The 27,814-nt window shown below is 47.7% G+C and overlaps 1 protein-coding gene across 1 annotated transcript; it reads left to right on the top strand.

Annotated features, from left to right (window-relative positions):
* The first annotated feature begins 1,181 nt into the window (after positions 1-1,181).
* On the top strand, positions 1,182-24,153 carry LOC106608237 (isthmin-2). The gene is made up of 5 exons (XM_014206074.3): positions 1,182-1,923; positions 7,110-7,364; positions 10,069-10,363; positions 18,548-18,754; positions 19,741-24,153. The coding sequence occupies exons 1-5, from the start codon at positions 1,801-1,803 to the stop codon at positions 20,256-20,258; spliced, it is 1,398 nt and encodes a 465-aa protein (XP_014061549.1). The 5' UTR covers positions 1,182-1,800; the 3' UTR covers positions 20,259-24,153.
* The last annotated feature ends 3,661 nt before the right edge of the window (positions 24,154-27,814 follow it).

Raw genomic sequence — 27,814 nt, 5'->3', positions numbered from 1 at the left:
AGCTATGAATAAGGCATAGTGTAGCGTACCACTCAGATAGTATTATGTTGTGACTAAAACCTGGGCTCTGGGTAAAAGTAGTGCCATTAATGGAAAGACTCTCAAAAGTCAACCTCTAAAATACACTGAATGGATGAAACATTAGGAACACCTGCTCTTTCCATGACATAGACTGACCAGGTGAATCCAGGTGAAAGCTATGATCCCTTATTGATCTTATTTGTTATATCCACTTCAAATCAGTGTAGATGAAGGTGAGGAGCCAGGATAAAGAAGGATTTTTAAGTCTTGAGACAATTTGGGGTGGCAGGTAGCCTAGTGGTTAGAGCGTTGGACCTGTAACCGAAAGATTGTAGATCGAATCCCCGAGCTGACAAGGTAAAAATCTGTTGTTCTGCCCCTGAACAAGGCAGTTAACCCACTGTTCCTAGGCCGTCACTGTAAATAAGAATTTGTTCTTAACTGACATGCCTAGTTAAAGGTTAAATAAAATAAAAAATGAAGACATGGATTGTGTAATTGTGCCATTCAGAGTGTGAATGGGCAAGACAACATATTTAAGTGGCTTTGAACGGAGTATGGTAGTAGGTGCCAGGCGCACCGGTTTGTGTCAAGAACTGTAACGCTACTGGGTTTTTCACGCTCAACAGTTTCCCATGTGTATCAAGATGTGTCTAGCATCTAAAGGACATCCAACTGTGTGTGTGTGTGTGTGTGTGTGTAACGCAATACTAGGAAGGGTTTCTTAATGTTTGGTATACTCAGTGTATATTCAAATAGCAAACATTATTTTTTTTAAATAGGCCTTTGTGTGTACACTATAGCCTACCCTACACTGTCATGAAGTTTGCATTCACACACCATCTCTTTACATGGTGTGAAAATAGGCATCAGCTGTTCTGTCAACACCTTGACACATCTCTTATTGACATGTGACACCTTTTAGGCTAATGTGTTGGCTGGCTTTTAATCCATGTAATAGTCTACCAGTCTCCTCTCCCTTTATGTCCATGCCAATTATCAGTCATTTCTGTGTCGAGATCACAACATCTCTAAAATGGCTCTTCAATTGGGAAAGTGGATCCCTGAGAGCATTCCTTTTCTACCAAACAGCAATGTAGAAGCTGTGAACAGATAAATTCAGAGAGTGGTAACAGATTTCCTTCTGAACCAGAGCTGCAGCACACTCATTCCGGGACAACATGTGGCTAAGGGACCTCCATTGGACAATGGATCCAAGATCAAACGCATACAGGCTATTCTCAACTCGAGATGTGATTGTATTGGTATAAAACATCCACCCAACCATAACGAAATGTACCCAACTATTTTAACCTAGTTCAATAAACCGTTCACCAGTGCGGACAGAGAGTGCGTGGTCTGCACGTGGCACTCAATGCATCCTTGGCACTATAGCCCAAGTTGGTCTGGTTTTATCGCGAAGATTGAAGCGCGCACATTGACCTAGACGCGCAATACAGGGAGGTAGACAGCGAAAGGAGAAATCAGTTGCGTCCTAGTGCGGCAGCGAGATATGGATTTTTCAATCGGACATTAGAGAGCATCTCTGTTAAGAGGACGACTCTGAAGCTGTACTGTTGGTTGAATGGGTCACTTTCTTCTGGCTGGTTCAATACGTGACTTGCTCGGAACGAAACACGGAAAAGAACAACCGCCGATGATGAGATATCAACTTTTTATTTTATCGCAAAATAAATAATTGTAGTGAAATAATACGTATGATAGATTGAGTACCGCAAATACTGCCACTTGGTCTTAGTTGTCACTTCAATTGAGAAAATGTTTCTAGTCGGAGGGAGATGTCCAACGATAATGATCATCGTTTTAGTACTTTTCGTTGTGTTGGTGAAGAGCTTTCCCAACAAACACCACAACAAACTCCACAACGGTGTTTTTTTGTTGGTAAGCAACTTTTTTCTTAATTATTTTCTTCTAGATTTTAGGCAAATAATACGTTCCAAATGTCACAGGATTTGGATATGAATTGAGCTGATGTAAATTATCCTCTATGAAATTAATTACATGTTTTACGCTATAGCCTAATATAATAGCTTATTTGTTGTCAGTTATCTCTTCAAATTGAAATTAACTTTCATTTATCCACAGAGAGGATCTGTTCTTGTGCCAGCGAAACTTACTGGAGTGTATGACATATTCTGAATTGTAATTAACTTCAGTTACAAAAGTTAACCTTCTAATAAACCAAATCAAAGAATCACAGACGAACAATGTTGTGCCTAACATTATGCTACACTGAAATCTGTAGGGCCTTGGGGTAAAGGGTTATTCGCCGTTTCTCCATGTATAGTAAGATATCTAGGCATCGAGAGAAAGTCGTTCTGAGCTGCACTGAGCAGCGTAGTATTACACAGACAGCCTCCTCGTCTACAGCAGCTATAACAGATGGGCTTTCTGAATTCCTTTTGAAGCACACATCTATCCGTAAGAGTAACTAATGTGGGTGTTTGTGCGGCTCATGGACATATATGGGTGTGTGTGTGTCTGTGTGTGTAGCGGCCTTGAAGGTCACCATGAACAGAATAAGATGTAAGAATGAAGGAAAGGTGTAAACAGACAGATTCCTGAGCTCTATGAAGTCGTTCATCTGTACATTCTCTCCCCTGGTCTCCTTCAGTGGATGCCGTATTGATGTCCTGATGCCCATAGCCTATAACTGATTGATGATGTATGTCAGTTGGGTGTCAAACAGAAGAAAAACAGTGAGGGAGAGAGACAGAGAGGGAGAGTTAGAGAGAAAGCAAAATAGAGAAAGAGGGGAAAGAGAGAGAGAGCATGTTGTGATTCTGGTGGTGGTAATGAGTGTGCGTTTTGGGCACCAGTGACCCTGTGCACCATGGTGACTGTGCACCTTTCCTGGTGACCTGGTAGATGCCAGTTTAACCAGGTAGAGGAGGGGCTGGTTTGTACACTAGAGGAGCAAGAGGCACAATAGCAATGGCTTACATAACCCTAACCCAAACTTTACCCTAACTCAGCAGGGTTACCCTCAGCAGATCTCTCTCACACTGGAATAAGGTCACAGGTCAGACTGGTTGATTGTTTACATTGGCCATCTGTGTTATTTTTTCCCCCTTTTCATGGGGGGGGCTGAGGAGGGGTGTAGAATGTGGAGTGTGCATGGCCTGGTTCACAAATATGGAAACCTGTTCACTCTACCTATCTGTTTCTTCTCCCTCCCTCTCCTTGCCTCCTCACTCTTTCAAGGCTTGCGATCAAAGGGCCCCATAGTTTATTGTTCTTCTGTAATGGTTTGGAAAGGGCCAAGTGTAGAGGCCTTTGATATCTGTGGACACATAAATCAGGCCTGCCTGCCTGCCTGTCACACCACTCGCTTGCCTGCCCTCTCTGCCCTCCCCTCTCTGCCCTGCCCTCTGCCCTGTCCTGCCCTGCCCTGTCCTGCCCTCTCTGCCCTGCCCTGCCTGTGTTCCTCTCCTCTTACGCACGTCGGATGTGGCAGAGCTTGCAAACCATTACAGACTACAAAGGGAAGCACTTCTTAGAGCTGCCCAGTGACACGCGCCTACCAGACGAACTTCTATACTCGCTTCGAGGCAAATAACACTGAAACATGCATGAGATCACCAGCTGTTCTGGATGACTGTGTGATCACGCTCTCCGCAGCTGATGTGAGTAAGACCTTTAAACAGGTCAACATTGACAAGGCCGCAGGGCCAGACGGATTACCAGGACGTGTACTGTGAGCATGCGCTGACCAACTGGCAAGTGTCTTCACTGACATTTTCAACCTCTCCCTTTCCGAGTCTGTAATACCAACATGTTTCAAGCAGACCACCATAGTCCCTGTGCCCAAGTACACTAAGGTAACCTGCCTAAATGACTACCGACCCGTAGCACTCACGTCTGTAGCTATGAAGTGCTTTGAAAGGCTGATCATGGCTCACATCGACACCATTATCCCAGAAACCCTAGACCCACCTACATTTGCAGACTGCCCTAACAGAACCACAGATGATGCAATCTCTATTGCACTCCACACTGGCCTTTCCCGCCTGGACAAAAGGAACACCTATGTGAGAATGCTATTCACTGAGCTACAGCTCAGCGTTCAACAGCATAGTTCCCTCAAAGCTCATCACTAAGCTAAGGACCCTGGGACTAAACACCTCCCTGCAACTGGATCCTGAACTCCCTATAGGCTGTCTCGCCGTTGTTGGTGATCAGGCCTACCACTGTTGTGTCATCGGAAATCTTAATGATGGTGTTGGAGTCATGCCTGGCCGTGTAGTCATGAGTGAACAGGGAATACAGGAGGGGACTGAGCTACCCCCAGGTGGTAAGGGTAGGTAACAACACATCCGCCACGCTGATCCTCAACACGGGGGCCCCTCAGGGGTGCGTGCTCAGTCCCCTCCTGTACTCCCTGTGGTAGGCCTGATCACCGACAATGACGAGACAGCCTATATGAAGGAGGTCAGAGACCTGGCAATGTGGTGCCAGGACAACAACCTCTCCCTCAACGTGATCAAGACAAAGGAGATGATTGTGGACTACAGGAAAAGGAGGACCGAGCACGCCCCCATTCTCATCGACGGGGCTGTAGTGGAGCTGGTTGAGCGCTTCAAGTTCCTTGGTGTCCACATCACCAAAAAACTAGCATGGTCCAAGCACACCAAGACAATCGTGAAGAGGGCACGACAAAACCTATTCCCCCTCAGGAGACTGAAAAGATTTGGCATGGGTCCTCAGATCCTCAAAAGGTTCTACAGCTGCACCATCGAGAGCATCCTGACTGGTTGCATCACTGCCTGATTTGGCAACTGCTCGTCCTCTGACTGCAAGGCACTACAGAGGGTAATGTGTACAGCCCAGTACATCACTGGGGCCAAGCTTCCTGCCATCCAGGACCTCAATACCAGGCGGTGTCAGAGGAAGGCACTAAAAATTGTGAAAGACTCCAGCCACCCTAGTCATAGAGTGTTCTCTCTGCTACCGCACAGTAAGCGGAACTGGGGCGCCAAGTTTAGGTCCAAGAGGGTTCTAAACAGTTTCTACCCCCAAGCCATAAGACTCCTGAACATCTAATCAAATGGCCACCCAGACTATTTGCATTGCCCCTCCCCCCACACCCCCTCTTTTATTATCTACGTTATTATCTATGCATAGTCACTTGTGTCGTGCTTAAGAACAGCCCTTAGCAGTGGTATACTGTCCATATACCACACCTCCACGGGCCTTATTGCTTAAATATAGAACACCAAGTCCAATTAAATCAAAATATACAACACCAGGTCAAATTTAATCAAAATATAGATCACCAGGTACAATTAAATCAAAATACAGATCAGCAGGTCCAATTAAATCAAAACATAGAACACCAGGTCCAATTTAATCAAAATACAGATAACCAGGTTCAATTAAATCAAGATACAGATCACCAGGTCCAATTAAATCAAAATACACATCACCAGGTCTAATTAAATCAAAATACAGATCACCAGTTCCAATTAAATCAAAATACAGATCACCAGGTCCAATTAAATAAAAAAATAAAACACCAGGTCCAATTAAATAAAAATACAGATCACCAGGTCCAATTAAATCAAAATATAGAACACCAGGTCCAATTAAATCAAAATATAGAACACCAGGTCCAATTAAATCAAAATATAGAACACCAGGTCCAATTAAATCAAAATATAGAACACCAGGTCCAATTATATCAAAATATAGAACACCAGGTCCAAATAAATCAAAACACAGAACAAAGAAGGAAGACAAGTCCTAATGTGCTTGGAGCTGTGTAATGACCTTCCCCTAATTCTCAGAGGGACCTGACAATACCCAGAGGTCTTCAGGATCCTCCTCTTTCTCTCTTCCGTAAAGAGACAATAATGTTTGACAGGGGTTACCTCTAAATGGTGACCATGCGTTCTCATGGTTGGATCAGATCTGACCGACCAACAGGCTGACTTTTTTTATGGGAGAATTGCAGCCACTGAAAAAGTACAGTCTGTTCTCAGGCCCATAACCAACTGTTTTGTCACCGCTCCAGATTTTGGTTTAAACTGCACTACATTTCAGATCGCAAACTGACACTGCTTCAGTTACTGAAGTCCTGTCAGATGTTTGGGCTCTTTATTAGCACTGTAGATACTGGCCGAATTCAAAGCTTTGAGTAATAGAAGACCCTTACCTGACCTTAGATACATTTATAGTGGCAACTTGATTTAAAGGATGGTTGACATTTACATTTGAGTCATTTAGCAGACGCTCTTATTCAGAGCGACTGACAATCTAGTGTATTCATCTTAAGATAGCTAGTTGAGATAACCACATACAGTATCACAGTCATAGTGAGTAAATTTTTCCTCAATAAAGTAGCTATCAGCAAAGTCAGAGCTAAACGATGTTCACTTTGTCACAGACAGGCAGACAGAGCGAGGACAGAGGGAGGCCAGAGGGAGAGACAGAGGGAGGAGGACCTTAGGGAGACCTATGGCTTCTGTCTGTTGAATGTAGCTGCACATTGTTTACATCTTAGTTATTAGCAGACATTCTTATCCAGAGTGAGTTCCTGGAGCAATTAGGATTAAGTGCCTTTCACAAGGCTTGGGGATTTGACCCAGCGACCTTTCGGTTACTGGCCCAACGCTCTTAACCGCTAGGCTACCTGCCGCCCTAAGGCATGGCAGGACACAGCAGGTTGAAACACAGGGCCAGCCTGCCCACCATCCCAGGGGTCCCACGACTCCGAAGCTCTCTCATTAAAACTAGAGAATCTGGCACAGGCTCTTCTTTGTCAAAGGCCTGGATGCCAGGGCTCTGGCTGCTGTGGGAAATAAATGAGAAGCAGACAGATGGACAGGGCTTGGTTGGTTGGTCTGCTGGTTTGTTGCCCCAACGGTTTCTAGGAGCTCTGTCACTAAGTCATATCATGGTGCAAATGTTTTTCCTGGGCAAATAGCTAAAGCAAGTAACCTTTGTATCTTAAACTAGCCAGTAACCACTGTATTGTTTATGATTAATGTCATCAAGGTCTTCAGAGCAGTCCAGTCCACTGTGTTTCATCATGATGCTTAATCGAGGTGTCCTATCTTTTTCCTCAGGCTCGTGCTCAGCCGCCCATCAGTGGGGTCCATCATGGACCGGAGGCCCTGGAGCAGCAGAACCAGGTCCAGAGCCTCCTTCCCCCTGTCACTGAGCACCGCCACAAGAGGAGGTGGTCCCACTCCCAGCACCGCTCCGTAGGGGTTCTGCCTCACCCTGAGCCTGAGGAGGAGATCAAGCCCTTCATTCTGGACCTGAAGAACTTTCCTGAGCTGGCCAACGCAGACATCAGCTCGCAGAACCCCAACATCCAGGTGTGGTGATGATAATTGATAGTATTTTTATAATGCTTTTCTAGCCCCTCAAGAGCGATTTACATTTGTACTGGGGAAACTCGCCTAATATAAATAATAAATATACATAATATATGCCATTTAGCAGACACTTTTATCCAAAGCGCCTTACAGTCATGTGTGCATACATTTTACATATGGTTGGTCCCGGGAATCAAACCCAGAATCCTGGTGTTGGAAGTGCTAGAGGTGTCATTACAGACACCCTGGTTCAAATCCAGGTTGTATCACAACCGGCTGTGATTGGGGGTCCCATAGGGCGGCGCACAATTGGCCCAGCGTCGTCCGGGTTTGGCCGGTGTAGGCTGTCATTGTAAACAAGAATTTGTTCTTAAAACCTCTTGGGGCTATGTGGGACGCTAGCGTGCCACCCGTGGTGCACCCTATCAACAGCAGGTGCATTTCAAGAGCGGCAAATTTGAAACCAAATAAATGTCAAAATTCAAATTTTTCAAACATACAACTATCTTACACCCTTTGAAAGATAAACATCTCCTTAATCTAACCACGTTGTCCGATTTCAAAAAGGTTTTACGGCGAAAGCATAAAGTTAGATTATGTTAGGAGAGTACATTGACAATAGCTGTGTGTAATGTTTTGTCAATTCAAAGACAGGCGTCACCAAAACCATAAAACCAGCTAAAATGATGCACTAACCTTTTACAATCTCCATCAGATGACACTCCTAGGACATTATGTTAGACAATGCATGCATTTTTAGTTCTATCAAGTTCATATTTATATCCAAAAACAGCGTTTTACTATGGCGTTGATGTTCAGGAAATCGTTTCCCTTCAATAACCGGCAGTCAAGTCAGCACCACAAATTAAATAATTAAAATTAGAAAACATTGGTAAAATATTATATTGTCATTTAAAGAATTATAGATTTACATCTCTTGAACGCAATCGACTTGCCAGATTTAAAAATAACCTTACTGGGAAATCACACTTTGCAATAATCTGAGCACTGCGCCCAGAAAAATACGCTTTTGCGATACAGACAAACGGCCATGTTGGAGAGATCTAAAATCGAAAATACTATGTAAATAATCCATTACCTTTGATTCTCTTCATCAGATGTCACTACCAGGAATCCCAGGTCCATAACGAATGTAGTTTTGTTCAAAAAAGCTCATCGTTTATGTCCAAAAAGCTCCGTGTTGTTAGCACATGATCTAAGCCAGCCGGACTTCACTTCATGAACGAGGGGAAAAAATATATTTACGTTCGTTCAAACATGTCAAACGTTGTATAGCATAAATCATTAGTGCCTTTTTTAACCAGAACATGAATAATATTCAAGGTGGACGAATGCATTCTCTTTTAAAACGTTTTGGAACGAGGGTACCCAACATGACCTCGCGCGCCAGAGTCTAATCGGCCATCACCGTTCCAAGGCTCTTGTTCGGTCAGATCTCATAGTAGAAGATTCAAAACACTTTGTAAAGGCTGGTGACATCTAGTGGAAGCAATAGGAAGTGCCAAAACATTAATCAGCCCCTGTGTGTTTCAATGGCATTGGCTTAAAGGTAATTCAACACATCAGGTATCCACTTCCTGTCAGAAAATGTCTCAGGGTTTTGCCTGCCAAATGAGTTCTGTTATACTCACAGACACCATTCAAACAGTTTTAGAAACTTTAGGGTGTTTTCTATCCATATATAATAAGTATATGCATATTCTAGTTACTGGGTAGGATTAGTAACCAGATTAAATCGGGTACGTTTTTTTATCCAGCCGTGAAAATACTGCCCCCTAGCCCCAAAAGGTTAACTGACTTGCCTAGTTAAATAAAAATTAACCTCAATGTCTTCAGCATGTCCTTTCCTGTGATTCCTCCAGCGATTAACCTCAATGTCTTCAGCATGTCCTTTCCTGTGATTCCTCCAGCGATTAACCTCAATGTCTTCAGCATGTCCTTTCCTGTGATTCCTCCAGCGATTAACCTCAATGTCTTCAGCATGTCCTTTCCTGTGATTCCTCCAGCGATTAACCTCAATGTCTTCAGCATGTCCTTTCCTGTGATTCCTCCAGCGAATAGCCCTTAATGTTTTCAGCATGTTCTTCCGTTGAACTCATCTCAATCTCACAGTAGTTAGTTCCATCTACTGGTCGACTCAGAGCAGTTCACTTCAGGATGTGGTTAGCTGGATGTAATGACCCCATGCAGGCTGGCTCTACCCTCTTATGGTCTCTCTGTGTTGCCTGGTGCTGACAACTACTATGGGAGTGAGCTAACGTACAGGTTGAGTCATACAGTAGTGGCCTACCAGTGTAATGAGATGTAGTTAAGCGTGGGATCTTTTGACTGAGTGCTCACTGCTCATCTCATGTCTGACTGGTTAAGTCGGAGCTAGAAATTAGGCAAGTAATTCCCTTGATACTTCTGGAAGGTATGTTTTATGTGCCGTCAGTGAATTTGGTAAACATCTCTTGCTTCCATTGTGGCTTTCCAGTAACATTTAGATGTTAATTTTTGTGTGCGTCCTCCTATTGAATGTATGTCTTTTTGTGAAGTAAGTGTTCAATTTTGTCGTTTTGGCAGACTTTGTGACCATATAAGGACTAGTTGTAGCTATCTTAGCATGTCCACGGAATCAATATCAATATCATGCTTCCACAATGGTCCCCTAAATGATTCCCTCTCCCTTCCTCCCTCCCAGGTGACCATTGAGGTGGTGGACGACCCTAACATGGACTTAGAGATGGATCTGATAAAGGACTGGATCCCCCCATCCCCATCCCCCTCGTCCTCTGTAGGCTGGCTGGGGGGTAAGAAGCTGTTCTGGCCTCTGTTCTGGGGATACACAGACGCTGACTCCAGCGAGGATGGGACGGGCCGCTCAGGGCCGGAGGAGACTGGAGAGGAAGAGGAGGAAGATGACCTGTTGGAGTATGGTAGCGAAGAGCCCCTCCCTAGCGGAGTGGGAGATGACTGGGACAGTCGCTGGAACGAGGGTTGGGACGCCACACAGAGCTACTAGCCTTCTTTTGTTCGCTAAGTGGCAGTGTCTGTATAGCTGTCACTCAAATAGCTTCCCGTCAAATGTTGGCTTCCAGGACAAAGTCGTAAAAAAAAAATGGAAAAGAACAGTGATCTCTGATCCACTTTTGCATGCCTCAGAGTAGTGGATCATTATAAAATGGCCTACAAAAGTTGAGAATGTAATTGTTTTGAAATAGTGAGAAACAAAGAGAAACAAAGATTCACAGGATTAAGAGAAATGTCAATAAGTGATTCGTTAGCAAAGAGGTCAATAGACAGAAAGAAAGAGAGAGAGAGAGAGAGACAGAGGGAGAGAGAGGATGGAGAGAGAGAGCGAGAAGGGGCTGAGGACTGCAGCAAGGTGGCGGGGGCTGTACTGACTGAGGACTGTGGCAGGGTGGCAGGGCTGTACGGACTGAGGACTGTGGCAGGGCTGTACTGACTGAGGACTGTGGCAGGGTGGCAGGGCTGTACGGACTGAGGACTGTGGCAGGACGGCAGGGCTGTACTGACTGAGGACTGTGGCAGTGCGGCAGGGCTGTACTGACTGAGGACTGTGGCAGGGCGGCAGGGCTGTACTGACTGAGGACTGTGGCAGGGCGGCAGGGCTGTACTGACTGAGGACTGTGGCAGGGCGGCAGGGCTGTACTGACTGAGGACTGTGGCAGGGCGGCAGGGCTGTACTGACTGAGGACTGTGGCAGGGCTGTACTGACTGAGGACTGTGGCAGGGCGGCAGGGCTGTACTGACTGAGGACTGTGGCAGGGCGGCAGGGCTGTACTGACTGAGGACTGTGGCAGGGCGGCAGGGCTGTACTGACTGAGGACTGTGGCAGGGCGGCAGGGCTGTACGGACTGAGGACTGTGGCAGGGCGGCAGGGCTGTACTGACTGAGGACTGTGGCAGGGCTGTACTGACTGAGGACTGTGGCAGGGCTGTACTGACTGAGGACTGTGGCAGGGCGGCAGGGCTGTACTGACTGAGGACTGTGGCAGGGCTGTACTGACTGAGGACTGTGGCAGGGCGGCAGGGCTGTACTGACTGAGGACTGTGGCAGGGCTGTACTGACTGAGGACTGTGGCAGGGCGGCAGGGCTGTACTGACTGAGGACTGTGGCAGGGCTGTACTGACTGAGGACTGTCGCAGGGCTGTACTGACTGAGGACTGTCGCAGGGCTGTACTGACTGAGGACTGTGGCAGGGCGGCAGGGCTGTACTGACTGAGGACTGTGGCAGGGCAGCAGGGCGGCAGGGCTGTACTGACTGAGGACTGTGGCAGGGCGGCAGGGCTGTACTGACTGAGGACTGTGGCAGGGCTGTACTGACTGAGGACTGTGGCAGGGCTGTACTGACTGAGGACTGTGGCAGGGCTGTACTGACTGAGGACTGTGGCAGGGCGGCAGGGCTCTACTGACTGAGGACTGTGGCAGGGCGGCAGGGCTCTACTGACTGAGGACTGTGGCAGGGTGGCAGGGCTGTACTGACTGAGGACTGTGGCAGGGCGGCAGGGCTGTACTGACTGAGGACTGTGGCAGGGCGGCAGGGCTGTACTGACTGAGGACTGTGGCAGGGCGGCAGGGCTGTACTGACTGAGGACTGTGGCAGGGCGGCAGGGCTGTACTGACTGAGGACTGTGGCAGGGTGGCAGGGCTGTACGGACTGAGGACTGTGGCAGGGCGGCAGGGCTGTACGGACTGAGGACTGTGGCAGGGCTGTACTGACTGAGGACTGTGGCAGGGTGGCAGGGCTGTACTGACTGAGGACTGTGGCAGGGTGGCAGGGCTGTACGGACTGAGGACTGTGGCAGGACGGCAGGGCTGTACTGACTGAGGACTGTGGCAGTGCAGCAGGGCTGTACTGACTGAGGACTGTGGCAGGGCGGCAGGGCTGTACTGACTGAGGACTGTGGCAGGGCGGCAGGGCTGTACTGACTGAGGACTGTGGCAGGGCGGCAGGGCTGTACTGACTGAGGACTGTGGCAGGGCGGCAGGGCTGTACTGACTGAGGACTGTGGCAGGGCGGCAGGGCTGTACTGACTGAGGACTGTGGCAGGGCGGCAGGGCTGTACTGACTGAGCGAGTGAGAGAACTATGCTCTGCGAGCACTCGACCGTCAGGCCATTGTGGAGCTCCAGCCTTTGAAGTGGACACTGGGTCCCAACTTGCAGCTCGCTGTGGAGGCCTGCTGTCTTTTGAAGATGGGCCTGATGCGCTCGCTAATGGCAGCATGAGCCTGTTCCCCCGGATGGACAAAACAGCCCACTGCTTGTGTATAATTAGAGGGCAGATTGGGAACAGGGGATGACAGGGGCCATTCGGCTGGGTCTTTCATCCCCCCTCCGGGCCCCCCAGACCCCGACTCGGCCCTCTGCCCTGGGCGGCAAGGCCTTTTGAGCCTGTTCAAGAATTCGGGGGCTTTCAGGGACGTGGATAACATTTACGCCTCTATTGTTTTTTGTTTCTCTTAGTTCTCAGTCCGTTTTCTGCCTGTGCATGATGGGAAAAGAGCATAGTACCTTCTGGCTGCACAGGCAGGCAGCTTTATTCAGCCCTGTAGACCACAGCAGAGCCAGGCAGCTTTATTCAGCCCTGTGGACCACAGCGGAGCCAGGCAGCTTTATTCAGCCCTGTAGACCACAGCAGAGCCAGGCAGCTTTATTCAGCCCTGTAGACCACAGCGGAGCCAGGCAGCTTTATTCAGCCCTGTAGACCACAGCAGAGCCAGGCAGCTTTATTCAGCCCTGTAGACCACAGCAGAGCCATGCAGCTTTATTCAGCCCTGTAGACCACAGCATAGCCATGCAGCTTTATTCAGCCCTGTAGACCACAGCAGAGCCAGGCAGCTTTATTCAGCCCTGTAGACCACAGCAGAGCCAGGCAGCTTTATTCAGCCCTGTAGACCACAGCAGAGCCAGGCAGCTTTATTCAGCCCTGTAGACCACAGCTGAGCCAGGCAGCTTTATTCAGCCCTGTAGACCACAGCAGAGCCAGGCAGCTTTATTCAGCACTGTAGACCACAGCAGAGCCAGGCAGCTTTATTCAGCCCTGTAGACCACAGCAGAGCCAGGCAGCCTTATTCAGCCCTGTAGACCACAGCAGAGCCAGGCAGCTTTATTCAGCCCTGTAGACCACAGCAGAGCCAGGCAGCTTTATTCAGCCCTGTAGACCACAGCATAGCCAGGCAGCTTTATTCAGCCCTGTAGACCACAGCAGAGCCAGGCAGCTTTATTCAGCCCTGTAGACCACAGCATAGCCAGGCAGCTTTATTCAGCCCTGTAGACCACAGCAGAGCCAGGCAGCTTTATTCAGCCCTGTAGACCACAGCTGAGCCAGGCAGCTTTATTCAGCCCTGTAGACCACAGCAGAGCCAGGCAGCTTTATTCAGCCCTGTAGACCACAGCAGAACCAGGCAGCTTTATTCAGCCCTGTAGACCACAGCAGAGCCAGGCAGCTTTATTCAGCCCTGTAGACCACAGCAGAGCCAGGCAGCTTTATTCAGCCCTGTAGACCACAGCAGAACCAGACAGCTTTATTCAGCCCTGTAGACCACAGCAGAGCCAGGCAGCTTTATTCAGCCCTGTAGACTACAGCAGAGCCAGGCAGCTTTATTCAGCCCTGTAGACCACAGCAGAGCCAGGCAGCTTTATTCAGCCCTGTAGACCACAGCAGAACCAGGCAGCTTTATTCAGCCCTGTAGACCACAGCAGAGCCAGGCAGCTTTATTCAGCCCTGTAGACCACAGCAGAGCCAGGCAGCTTTATTCAGCCCTGTAGACCACAGCAGAGCCAGGCAGCCTTATTCAGCCCTGTAGACCACAGCAGAGCCAGGCAGCTTTATTCAGCCCTGTAGACCACAGCTGAGCCAGGCAGCATTATTCAGCCATGTAGACCACAGCTGAGCCAGGTAGCTTTATTCAGCCCTGTAGACCACAGCAGAGCCAGGCAGCTTTATTCAGCCCTGTAGACCACAGCAGAGCCAGGCAGCTTTATTCAGCCCTGTAGACCACAGCTGAGCCAGGCAGCTTTATTCAGCCCTGTAGACCACAGCATAGCCAGGCAGCTTTATTCAGCCCTGTAGACCACAGCGGAGCCAGGCAGCTTTATTCAGCCCTGTAGACCACAGCGGAGCCAGGCAGCTTTATTCAGCCCTGTAGACCACAGCGGAGCCAGGCAGCTTTATTCAGCCCTGTAGACCACAGCGGAGCCAGGCAGCTTTATTCAGCCCTGTAGACCACAGCGGAGCCAGGCAGCTTTATTCAGCCCTGTAGACCACAGCGGAGCCAGGCAGCTTTATTCAGCCCTGTAGACCACAGCAGAGCCAGGCAGCTTTATTCAGCCCTGTAGACCACAGCAGAGCCAGGCAGCTTTATTCAGCCCTGTAGACCACAGCAGAGCCAGGCAGCTTTATTCAGCACTGTAGACCACAGCAGAGCCAGGCAGCTTTATTCAGCCCTGTAGACCACAGCAGAGCCAGGCAGATTTATTCAGCCCTGTAGACCACAGCTGAGCCAGGCAGCTTTATTCAGCCATGTAGACCACAGCTGAGCCAGGTAGCTTTATTCATCCCTGTAGACCACAGCAGAGCCAGGCAGCTTTATTCAGCCCTGTAGACCACAGCAGAGCCAGGCAGCTTTATTCAGCCCTGTAGACCACAGCTGAGCCAGGCAGCTTTATTCAGCCCTGTAGACCACAGCAGAGCCAGGCAGCTTTATTCAGCCCTGTAGACCACAGCAGAGCCAGGCAGCTTTATTCAGCCCTGTAGACCACAGCATAGCCAGGCAGCTTTATTCAGCCCTGTAGACCACAGCAGAGCCAGGCAGCTTTATTCAGCCCTGTAGACCACAGCATAGCCAGGCAGCTTTATTCAGCCCTGTAGACCACAGCAGAACCAGGCAGCTTTATTCAGCCCTGTAGACCACAGCAGAGCCAGGCAGCTTTATTCAGCCCTGTAGACCACAGCAGAGCCAGGCAGCTTTATTCAGCCCTGTAGACCACAGCTGAGCCAGGCAGCTTTATTCAGCCCTGTAGACCACAGCAGAGCCAGGCAGCTTTATTCAGCCCTGTAGACCACAGCAGAGCCAGGCAGCTTTATTCAGCCCTGTAGACCACAGCAGAGCCAGGCAGCTTTATTCAGCCCTGTAGACCACAGCAGAACCAGGCAGCTTTATTCAGCCCTGTAGACCACAGCAGAGCCAGGCAGCTTTATTCAGCCCTGTAGACCACAGCAGAGCCAGGCAGCTTTATTCAGCCCTGTAGACCACAGCAGAGCCAGGCAGCTTTATTCAGCCCTGTAGACCACAGCAGAACCAGGCAGCTTTATTCAGCCCTGTAGACCACAGCAGAGCCAGGCAGCTTTATTCAGCCCTGTAGACCACAGCAGAGCCAGGCAGCTTTATTCAGCCCTGTAGACCACAGCAGAGCCAGGCAGCTTTATTCAGCCCTGTAGACCACAGCAGAACCAGGCAGCTTTATTCAGCCCTGTAGACCACAGCAGAGCCAGGCAGCTTTATTCAGCCCTGTAGACCACAGCAGAGCCAGGCAGCTTTATTCAGCCCTGTAGACCACAGCAGAGCCAGGCAGCCTTATTCAGCCCTGTAGACCACAGCAGAGCCAGGCAGCTTTATTCAGCCCTGTAGACCACAGCTGAGCCAGGCAGCATTATTCAGCCATGTAGACCACAGCTGAGCCAGGTAGCTTTATTCAGCCCTGTAGACCACAGCAGAGCCAGGCAGCTTTATTCAGCCCTGTAGACCACAGCAGAGCCAGGCAGCTTTATTCAGCCCTGTAGACCACAGCTGAGCCAGGCAGCTTTATTCAGCCCTGTAGACCACAGCATAGCCAGGCAGCTTTATTCAGCCCTGTAGACCACAGCGGAGCCAGGCAGCTTTATTCAGCCCTGTAGACCACAGCGGAGCCAGGCAGCTTTATTCAGCCCTGTAGACCACAGCGGAGCCAGGCAGCTTTATTCAGCCCTGTAGACCACAGCGGAGCCAGGCAGCTTTATTCAGCCCTGTAGACCACAGCGGAGCCAGGCAGCTTTATTCAGCCCTGTAGACCACAGCGGAGCCAGGCAGCTTTATTCAGCCCTGTAGACCACAGCAGAGCCAGGCAGCTTTATTCAGCCCTGTAGACCACAGCAGAGCCAGGCAGCTTTATTCAGCCCTGTAGACCACAGCAGAGCCAGGCAGCTTTATTCAGCACTGTAGACCACAGCAGAGCCAGGCAGCTTTATTCAGCCCTGTAGACCACAGCAGAGCCAGGCAGATTTATTCAGCCCTGTAGACCACAGCTGAGCCAGGCAGCTTTATTCAGCCATGTAGACCACAGCTGAGCCAGGTAGCTTTATTCATCCCTGTAGACCACAGCAGAGCCAGGCAGCTTTATTCAGCCCTGTAGACCACAGCAGAGCCAGGCAGCTTTATTCAGCCCTGTAGACCACAGCTGAGCCAGGCAGCTTTATTCAGCCCTGTAGACCACAGCAGAGCCAGGCAGCTTTATTCAGCCCTGTAGACCACAGCAGAGCCAGGCAGCTTTATTCAGCCCTGTAGACCACAGCATAGCCAGGCAGCTTTATTCAGCCCTGTAGACCACAGCAGAGCCAGGCAGCTTTATTCAGCCCTGTAGACCACAGCATAGCCAGGCAGCTTTATTCAGCCCTGTAGACCACAGCAGAACCAGGCAGCTTTATTCAGCCCTGTAGACCACAGCAGAGCCAGGCAGCTTTATTCAGCCCTGTAGACCACAGCAGAGCCAGGCAGCTTTATTCAGCCCTGTAGACCACAGCTGAGCCAGGCAGCTTTATTCAGCCCTGTAGACCACAGCAGAGCCAGGCAGCTTTATTCAGCCCTGTAGACCACAGCAGAGCCAGGCAGCTTTATTCAGCCCTGTAGACCACAGCAGAGCCAGGCAGCTTTATTCAGCCCTGTAGACCACAGCAGAGCCAGGCAGCTTTATTCAGCCCTGTAGACCACAGCAGAACCAGGCAGCTTTATTCAGCCCTGTAGACCACAGCAGAGCCAGGCAGCTTTATTCAGCCCTGTAGACCACAGCAGAGCCAGGCAGCTTTATTCAGCCCTGTAGACCACAGCAGAGCCAGGCAGCTTTATTCAGCCCTGTAGACCACAGCAGAACCAGGCAGCTTTATTCAGCCCTGTAGACCACAGCAGAGCCAGGCAGCTTTATTCAGCCCTGTAGACCACAGCAGAGCCAGGCAGCTTTATTCAGCCCTGTAGACCACAGCAGAGCCAGGCAGCTTTATTCAGCCCTGTAGACCACAGCAGAACCAGGCAGCTTTATTCAGCCCTGTAGACCACAGCAGAGCCAGGCAGCTTTATTCAGCCCTGTAGACCACAGCATAGCCAGGCAGCTTTATTCAAGAGAGAGAAGGGCTGCAGCTTCATACATTGTGATGTAAATGAGCATGTGGCTGTGTGCATACAGTATGTATACATTCATCAACATTGAACTTCTCTAAATGAGGTGCATGTGATCTAGGAACAGGGCAACAATGTTTATGAAGTGATCAGATCTGAAGGCTTTTAGTGAACATAAAGTATGACAGTCAGACTAGCGTAACGTTGGGGCTTCCCTTCTGTAATTTAAATGCTCCTGAGAAGAGTCTATTCCTGTGTTCTGGCCGTATGGTGAGCTGGCTGTGCCACAAAGGACATTAGACCATTTTCCTGTCCTGTTAAGTATTCAAAATGTAATGTATACTTTTGGGTGTCAGGGAAAAAGTAAGGAGTAAAACGTACATCATTTTCTTTCGGAATGTAGTGAAGTAAAAGTAATGAAAAATATAAATAGTAAAGTAAAGATTCCTCCAAAAACGGCATAAGTTGTACTACTAATAAACCCTTTCAAGTTGTTTTCCTTTTCCTTGATAGCTCGTTAAGCACAGGTGGTGAACCAGCCAAATGCTTTTAATTGGAGTTCTACACAGTTAGGATGTAGTCTAGTTAGGAAATCCCACAGCTGGGAGAGAAATTCAACTCTTACTGATTAGAGAGTAATCATGTGATGGGGGAGAAGTGTGTGTGTGTCTGTCTGTGTTACCTCCATAAAATGTAAAACAGCTTAAATAGGAGAAACACAATTAATCTAAATGCATTATCATTTAATATCATGAGTTTTGTTTTGTCCCCCCCCCCCTCCCCACAGATGAGGAGACGGAGGAGTGGAGTGCCTGGTCTCCGTGCTCTGTCACCTGTGGTCATGGAGAGAGGAAAAGGACACGGTCCTGTGGTTACTCCTGCACCCTGACAGAGGCCTCCAAATGTGACATGGAGCGTTGTCCAAACGATGTCAACACTGTGGCTGAACCTTTCCCCTTCGAGATGGAGAACGGCACTGAACCTTTTGGCACAGGTACTTTGAATACCCTTTTTCCATTTACACCTGGAAAAAATACAATATAACAGAACAGAACAGAACACGGCAGAACAGAACAGGGCAGAGCAGGGCAGAACAGAACACGGCAGAACAGAGCAGGGCAGAACAGAACACGGCAGAACAGAACAGGGCAGAGCAGGGCAGAACAGAGCAGGGCAGAGCAGGGCAGAACAGAACACGGCAGAACAGAACAGGGCAGAGCAGGGCAGAACAGAGCAGGGCAGAACAGAGCAGGGCAGAACAGAACACGGCAGAACAGAGCAGGGCAGAACAGAACAGAACAGGGCAGAGCAGGGCAGAACAGAACACGGCAGAACAGAACAGGGCAGAGCAGGGCAGAACAGAGCAGGGCAGAACAGAACACGGCAGAACAGGGCAGAAGAGAGCAGGGCAGAACAGAACACGGCAGAACAGGGCAGAACAGAACAGAGCAGGGCAGAGCAGGGCAGAACAGGGCAGAACAGAACAGGGCAGAGTAGGGCAGAACAGAGCAGGGCAGAACAGAACAGGGCAGAACAGAACAGGGCAGAACAGGGCAGAACAGAACAGAACAGAACAGGGCAGAACAGAACAGGGCAGGGCAGAACAGAGCAGGGAAGAACAGGGCAGAGCAGGGCAGAACAGAACATGGCAGAACACGGCAGAACAGAGCAGGGCAGAACAGAACAGGGCAGAACAGAGCAGAACAGAACAGACAAGAGCAGGACAGGACAGAACAGAATAGAGCAGGACAGAACAGAATAGAACAGGGCAGAGCAGGGCAAAACAGAACAGAGCAGAACAGAATAGAACAGGGCAGAGCAGGGCAAAACAGATCAGAGCAGAACAGAGTAGAGTAGGACTGGGCAAAACAGGGCAGACAGAACAGGGCAAAACACAATAGAACATAGCAGATCAGAGCAGAAATAACTATGTAATTAGATGGTAATTGACACAATGGCCTCCCTCTGCTCTCCCTTTAGACGTGGACACCTGTGAGAAGTGGCTGAACTGTAAGAGCAACTTCCTCCAGAGATACCTCAACCAGGTCCTGTCAGAACTACCCAGCTGCCCCTGCACTTACCCCTCGGCCACCGCCTACACCGTGGTCAGCGTCTTCGACGAGGGACACAACCAGACGTTCCGTTGGCGCGACGCCAGCAGCCCTAAAGAACGCCTGGACATCTACAAACCCTCAGCGAGGACTTGCATCCGCTCGGCCCTCTCCGGCGACGTCGCCACGCTCGCCGCCCAGCACTGTTGCTACGACAACCGCGGCCGTCTGATCACGCGGGGGAAGGGTGCGGGTACGCCCAACCTGATCAGCACAGAGTTCTCACCGGAGCTCCACTTCAAGGTGGACGTGCTGCCCTGGATTCTGTGTAAAGGGGACTGGAGCCACTTCCACGCGCTGCGACCACCCAACAACGGCCTGGTCTGCCTGGAGAACCCCCACCATGACGTGTTCATGAACGACCTGGAGGAGGCCCGGGAGTACTGAGAACGCATGCAGTAGCCAAAACTACATTTCCCAGAATGTGCCAGAACAGTGGGGTACAATCCTAACTTGAGAAAAGAAAGCAGGACTGTTTTGCTTTGCATTAAAGTCAATAGGAAGTTTGTGGATTGTGAAGTTTAAGGTGCAAGTTAATCTCAAGTTACCAGGCCCAACAGAACAGAATTGAACTTCATTGAACTGAAAAAAAAGAGATGCAGTGCTGTTGATGTGTTTCGCATCCAGCATGATTCTCAGCTCTCTCGATGTCTGCCCACACTCCTGTGTGCATGTAAGCATGACGTTGTCATCTAGCCTGTTGGTGTTGTAGGAGCTCTGTCTGTGTGACTGACCATCAGTGTTGGGGGTAACGCGTTACAAAAGTAATGATATATAATCAGATTACTTTTATGAGTAATGGAGTTTGGGTAATTGGGTAATACATTACATGACCAAAAGTATGTGGACACCTGCTCGTCGAACATCTCATTCCAAAATCATGGGCATTAATATGGAATTGGTCCCCCCTTTGCTGCTATAACAGCCTCCACTCTTCTGGGAAGGCTTTCCACTAGATGTTGGAACATTGCTGCGGGGAATTGCTTCCATTCAGCCACAAGAGCGTTAGTGAGGTCGGGCACTGATGTTGGGCGATTAGGCCTGGCTCACAGCTGGCGTTCCAATAAATACTGCCGGCTGAGACAGGAGGGGTCGGGAGACACTGTGGCCCCATCCGACGATACCCCCGCACAGGGCCAAACAGGCAGGATATAACCCCACCCACGTTGCCAAAGCACAGCCCCCACACCACTAGAGGGATATCTTCAACCACCAACTTACCATCCTCAGACAAGGCCGATTATAGCCCACAAAGATCTCCGCCACGGCACAACCCAAGACAGGAAGATCACGTCAGTGACTCAACCCATTCAAGTGACGCACCCCTCCTAGGGACAGCATGGAAGAGCACCAGTAAGCCAGTGACTCAGCCCCTGTAATAGGGTTAGAGGCAGAGAATCCCAGTGGAGAGAGGGGAACCGGCCAGGTAGAGACAGCAAGGGCGGTTCGTTGCTCCAGTGCCTTTCCGTTCACCTTCACACTCCTGGGCCAGACTATACTTAATCATAGGACCTACTGAAGAGATAAGTCTTCAGTAAAGACTTAAAGGTTGAGACTGAGTCTGCGTCTCTCACATGGGTAGGCAGACCATTCCATAAAAATTGAGCTCTATAGGAGAAAGCCCTGATTCCAGCTGTTTGCTTAGAAATTCTAGGGACAGTTAAGAGGCCTGCGTCTTGTGACCGTAGCGTACGTGAGGTATGTACGGCAGGACCAAATCGGAAAGATAGGAAGGAGCAAGCCCATGTAAGCCCATGTAATTCTTTGTAGGTTAGCAGTAAAACCTTGAAATCAGCCCTTGCCTCAACAGGAAGCCAGTGTAGAGAGGCTAGCACTGGAGTAATATGATCAAATTCTTTGGTTCTAGTCAAGATTCTAGCAGCCGTGTTTAGCACTAACTGAAGTTTATTTAGTACTTTATCCGGGTAGCCGGAAAGTAGAGCATTGCAGTAGTCTAACCTAGAAGTGACAAAAGAATGGATTAATATTTCTGCATCATTTTTGGACAGAAAGTTTCAGATTTTTGCAATGTTACGTAGATGGAAAAAAGCTGTCCTTGAAACAGTCTTGATATGTTTGTCAAAAGAGAGATCAGGGTCCAGAGTAACACCGAGGTCCCTTTACTGGAACTAAGGGGCCTAGCCTGAACCATGAAAAACAGCCACAGACCATTATTCCTCCTCCACCAAACTTTACAGTTGGCACTATGCATTGGCTGCCAGATGGTGAACCGTGATTCAATACTCCAGAGAACGTGTTTCCAATGCTCCAGAGTTCAATGGCAGCAAGCTTTACACCACTCCAGCCCACGCTTGGCCTTGTGCATGGTGATTTTAGGTTTGTGTGCGGCTGCTCGACCATTTCATGTAGCTTCCGACAAACAGTTCTTGTGCTGATGTTGCTTCCAGAGGCAGTTTGGAACTCGGTAGTGAATGTTGCAACCGAGGACAGACAATTTATACGCGTTATGCGCTTCAGCACTTGGTGGTCCCGTCTGTGAGCTTCCACTTCGCGGCTGAGCCGTTGTTGCTCCTAGACGTTTCCACTTCACAATAACAGCACTTACAGTTGACCGGGGCAGCTCTAGCAGGAAAGAAATTTGATGAACTGACTTGTTGGAAAGATGGCATCCTTTGATGGTCCCACGTTGAAAGTCACTGAGCTCTTCAGTAAGGCCATTCTACTGCCAATGTTTGTCTATGGAGATTTTATACACCTGTCAGTAACAGGTGGTGCTGCAATAGCCAAATCCACTCATTTGAAGGGGTGTCCACATACTGCTGTATATATAGTGTATTACTACATTTACTTTGTCAAACAACGCATGCGTTACTTTCAGAATCATATCTCTACCGGCCATGTGTTTCCATGAGCCGATCTCGAGTTGCTTCCTCATTTAGTTCTCGAGCAGCGGAGAAAGCCTGTTTGTAGAAATGTCATGACAGCTGCTGTCCATAGAAACGCCCTTAGAGGGACCCTGAGACATTCAATACCGCCTTGCACTGCATCTAGCTGATCTATACATCGTTATGGGTCCTTGTAGCCTACTCGCGCTCTATAACCATAACTGGCGGCTCGAGAGAGAGATTTTCAATGAAAAGATAGGACCTCTGTAGAGATGTTTGGCTGACAGTCTACATGGCTAATTAAGCAGCCCATATGATAGCACAGCACCTTTAGACTAGCTCAGGAAAGCAGCTCCAACCTGAGTTAGGCTACTTACTATCTTTAGTAGAGCGTGAACGGCTCACCTTTCTCCCTCCGAAAGTCAAAAAAATTATGAGATTGAGATTTTTTTAATGAAGGTAACGCAAAGTAATATAACTAATAATATAACGCGTTACTTTCCACACAAAGTAATATTGTAACGGAACGTGTTACTTTTGTTAAATGTAACTAGTAATATAACTTTTGAGTAACAAATCCCAACACTGCTGAACAGACTAACATAACTATCCATAACGTACTTCCTTATATGATTTTGCTATGTGAGATGTTTATTTTGAAGAGGGGAATGGTGAGACGGAACATGTCTTGGCCAATTGAAAAGTCTACATGATGCTGTTAAGAGAAGATACTTCAGATGTGATAGGGCCTGGTGAGGAATCTACATATGGTTGCACTAACGTGCATGAATTTGAGCGATTCTTCTTTAAAATATATATTTATGGCTGAGGAGAGAATTGGGTCTAAAGATCTTGACAAACAAGAACAACAACCTCCAGCAATTCATGATAACATGCCAACAGATGTTCTTAGAACCTACAAGGTGGAGTGATCTGGTCTGGACTGAGCTTATTTAAAAAAAGAAAATTCACCTTTATTTAACCAGGTAGGCAAGTTGAGAACAAGTTCTCATTTACAATTGCGACCTGGCCAAGATAAAGGATTATGGTCCACAGTCTCAACAATGACAGCTTGATAACCTTCAATCATGGATGTTTCTACAGTTTTCTCAGGGGAACTCAAGTTGTTAGAGAATATAGTACATTTTTACATGTACCTCAACAATGGAGCAGTATCGGGACCCAGTGGTTCAGAATGCTCATTCAGATAATGGCACCTGTTTGGGAAATGGAAACTGCAGTGGATAAATACACTTCAAATTATGAAATTATCCTCTTTGTGCGTTATTTGGCAAGAAACGTAGTCTTTCAATTAATGTAATTACATTTAAATAGCTGTTTGCATTGCTGTGTTGTATTGGCTGTATTTTTATTGTATTTCAGTGAAAATATGTCGTGACAAATACAACGAGGAATATAAAGACATTTGCATTGATTGTCTGGCTCGTTTGAAGGTGTCCTTATTCAGTCCAGTTTACACACATTCAAATGTCAAATCAAAGTGTATTTGTCACATGAACAGAATACAGCGGGTGTAAAGGTACTGTGAAATTCTGACTTGTAGCTCTTAACAGTTCAGAACAAAATGTAAAGTAGCAAAACTATTAATGTACAATGTTCTGTTTCTCTGTGTGGTTGACTTCCCACAACTCCCACTAGGCCTCTACTCATCCACTACATTTCAAAAACACAACAGAGAACCCATCAGTGAACTTTGACAGGCCTGTGTTTTTACTCAGAGTAGCATCATTACCAAATGTAATGTTTTCACAAGAACCTGATCAGTGAAGGATGCCCTCGGTATCTCTCTCAGGGTTCCAGCCAAGGAGAGAAGCCGACTGGGTTTTGATGCCTTTGTTTTTCCATTTGCTGTGCCTTAACCAGGACCATCCAGGCCCGCAGACTGATCTTACAAGGCTGAAGCCATAGAGATGATGCTGAACCCATAGAGATGATGCTGAACCCATAGAGATTGAATGATCCCCAGCCTTAGCACGTGTAGAGCAGCAATCTGCTTTCAATTGGAGACAAAACAGACAAACTTCCTCCATATTAGAACAGGCAGAATGTTTTATTTGACGTGTTGTTTATTTCCCAGAGCGAGCTCCTCGATCTCCAGTGTTGGATGCAAACAAAGGGATTGGATCAAAGAGGAACTTGTCTGTCGATGTTGATTTTGTTAGGAAGAGGGGGATTGGAAAATTATGGAGTAGAACATTGAGATGAGATCTATACCGGAGACACGGTTTCTTTGAAAATAAAAGTTAATTCTGGGACACATTAGAAGCTTCATAAGTGTATTAGTCAAGCTTATGAACTTCATTGACAGTTTCAATTTGACAGTGTGTTTCTCAAGTATAGAATCACTGTGATGTGTATCCCTCAAAAGGTAGTCGTAATTTGTGACTGCATCACTATGTGGATTAATAGGAATCAGGATTTAACTTTGCACCCTGATTCAATCACACATGGATAAAATGTGTGTTCAAACTGCTCACATTATTAGATTAGCTTAAACCCCATGGATCAACAGGGTTGGATGTTGACTCAATTTTCTTCATCCACGGTGTTCTACAGATGACATCAATTTGTTCTTACAGTTCAACACAGATTTGGAGAACCCGGCAGAACTAACACTTCTTAGACTGATACAATCTTACCTATTAGTTACTATAGAAATCACAGGGACTCAGCTCTCGGTCTTAATTCAGGACATTATCAACTGGCAGGGATGCACACGGCGAACCTATAAAACATGATAGCGTTGTGGAAGCAAGTTGGTTTCTCTTGCTATAGGTTGGGAAGGAAACGTCACATCTCCATGGATTCATGATTCTATGGTTCACATACGACATCAAGGCCATCAATCTATTTTCAGGGTTGTTCTACTGCATAATCATGTCTGTCCATATACTCTCACAGGCAGTGGTGTAAAGTACTTAAGCAAAAATACTTAAAGTACTACTTAGTAGTTTTTGGGGGTATCTGTACTTTATTTTACTATTTATATTTATTATTTATAACTTTTACTTCACTACATTCCTAAAGGAAATAATGTACTTTTTACTCCATACATTTTACCTGACAACCAAAAGTACTCGTTACATTTTGAATGATTATCAGGACAGGAAATTGGTCCAATTCACGCATTTATCAAGAGAACACATGGTCATCCCTACTACCTCTGATCTGGCAGACTCACTAAACACACATACATTTTTATAAATAATGTCTGACTGTTGGAGCGTGGCCCTGGCTATCCTTAAATTTTAAAAACGATTCCGGATGCTTTCCTTAATATAAAAAGGAATCTGACTTTTGATACTTAAGTATATTCAGCAAATACATTTACTTTATAACCAAATACTTTTAGACTTTTACTCAAGTAGTATATTACTGGATGACTTGCACTTTCTATTAAAAGGCATCTATAATTTTACCCAAGTATGAGAATTGGGTACCAGCACTGCCCACAGGGTTGCTTTAGTCTTTAATGTGTAGCTACAGTACATAAACATGTCTCTCTATATTCTCTTATAGGGGCTAAATAATGGGGATTCAGAGGTCAGGTCAACGGAGATCCACAGGCTAAGGTAATCCAAATACTGGTTTTAAACACTCTAAATGTCTTTAGGTTCACCAAGTCGCATGGCCTTTCTTTTTGACTCTGTTCTCTCTTCTTACAGGTCACAGAGGACTTATACTTCTGGAATGGAACACATTACGTCGCTCGTGGGTCAGGGTCTGTAATGTGATTAATGTATAATTAAAACAGCAAGAAAACTTAAAGAAACATCAGTGCTGTGTACCCATGCACGCACGCACGCACACACGCACACACACACGACTGGTAAATAAAGGGTGGCAGGTAGCCTGGCAGGTAGGGGCGTTGGGCCAGTAACCGACAAGGTAAAAATCTGTTTTTCTGCCCAAGCAAGGCAGTTAACCCACTGTTCCCCGGGCACCGAAGACGTGGATGTCGATTAAGACAGCCCTCCGCACCTCTCTGATTGAGGGGTTGGGTTAAATGCGGAAGACACATTTCAGTTGAATGCATTCAGTTGTACAACTGACTAGGTATCCCCCTTTCCCTAAAGCCTTTATGTTTGTCTTCTACAGTTCTTTAGACAGGTTGGTTGTTTAGCAACAAAACAGATCGGATTGGCTTAGATTGTTGATATGGGAACTAGATATAGTCTCCAAATGTTTGTGGAGCTAGGTAGCGAATTTTAGCCATATTGGCATTGACATGAAATCAGTCAAAACAGCTCAAAAGAAGACATTGAGTTGAATGTACGGGATACGCATGGGATATATATCATCCAACGACATGATTACTTGCAGGTTCTCTACAATGCAACAAGAAATTATAAAAGATAAGAATATGAACATAAAGTAAATAACTCAGTAAAATAGAATAATACATTTTATACATCAGTATAATACAGGAAGGGACCATATAAAGTCCAATATTTACATGTGTATTTACACGAAGGGGAGATGGGGGGTAGTGTATAAACTGAGCAGTATAATAAGAGGCTGGTAGCAGCAGGTGTGATGTGTGTGCGCGCACTAAGGTGTGGAGAATCAGACCAGGTGGTCCAGTCCAGTTCCAGTGTTCAGCAGTCTGATGCCTTGTAGATAGAAACTGTCTCTGAGCCTATTGGTATCAGACCTCATGCTCCGATACCGTCTGCTCGATGGTTAAGGGAGAGAACAGCTCGTGTCCCGGATGGGAACACGGTTCCAGTGATGTCCCGGATGGGAACACGGTTCCAGTGATGTCCCGGATGGGAACACGGTTCCAGTGATGTCCCGGATGAGAACACGGTTCCAGTGATGTCCCGGATGAGAACACGGTTCCAGTGATGTCCCGGATGGGAACACGGTTCCAGTGATGTCCCGGATGGGAGGGAGCACGGTTCCAGTGATGTCCCGGATGGGAGGGAGCACGGTTCCAGTGATGTCCCGTATGGGAGGGAGCACGGTTCCAGTGATGTCCCGGATGAGAGGGAGCACGGTTCCAGTGATGTCCTGGATGGGAGGGAGCACGGTTCCAGTGATGTCCTGTATGGGAGGGAGCACGGTTCCAGTGAT

Source organism: Salmo salar, chromosome 06 (genome assembly GCF_965601325.2).
Source record: "Salmo salar chromosome 06, fSalSal1, whole genome shotgun sequence".
Lineage (NCBI taxonomy): Eukaryota > Metazoa > Chordata > Actinopteri > Salmoniformes > Salmonidae > Salmo > Salmo salar.
Note: the sequence above shows the minus strand (reverse complement) of the source record. Positions and strands in the feature narration are given on the sequence as shown.

Bases quoted from the DNA above. Each gene is read 5' to 3' on its own strand.
- LOC106608237 (XM_014206074.3), top strand. From the start codon at position 1,801: ATGTTTCTAGTCGGAGGGAGATGTCCAACGATAATGATCATCGTTTTA. The intron at 7,365-10,068 runs GTGTGGTGATGA...CCTCCCTCCCAG, and splicing joins CGCAGAACCCCAACATCCAG to GTGACCATTGAGGTGGTGGA. The intron at 10,364-18,547 runs GTTGGGACGCCA...CCCTCCCCACAG, and splicing joins GGACAGTCGCTGGAACGAGG to ATGAGGAGACGGAGGAGTGG.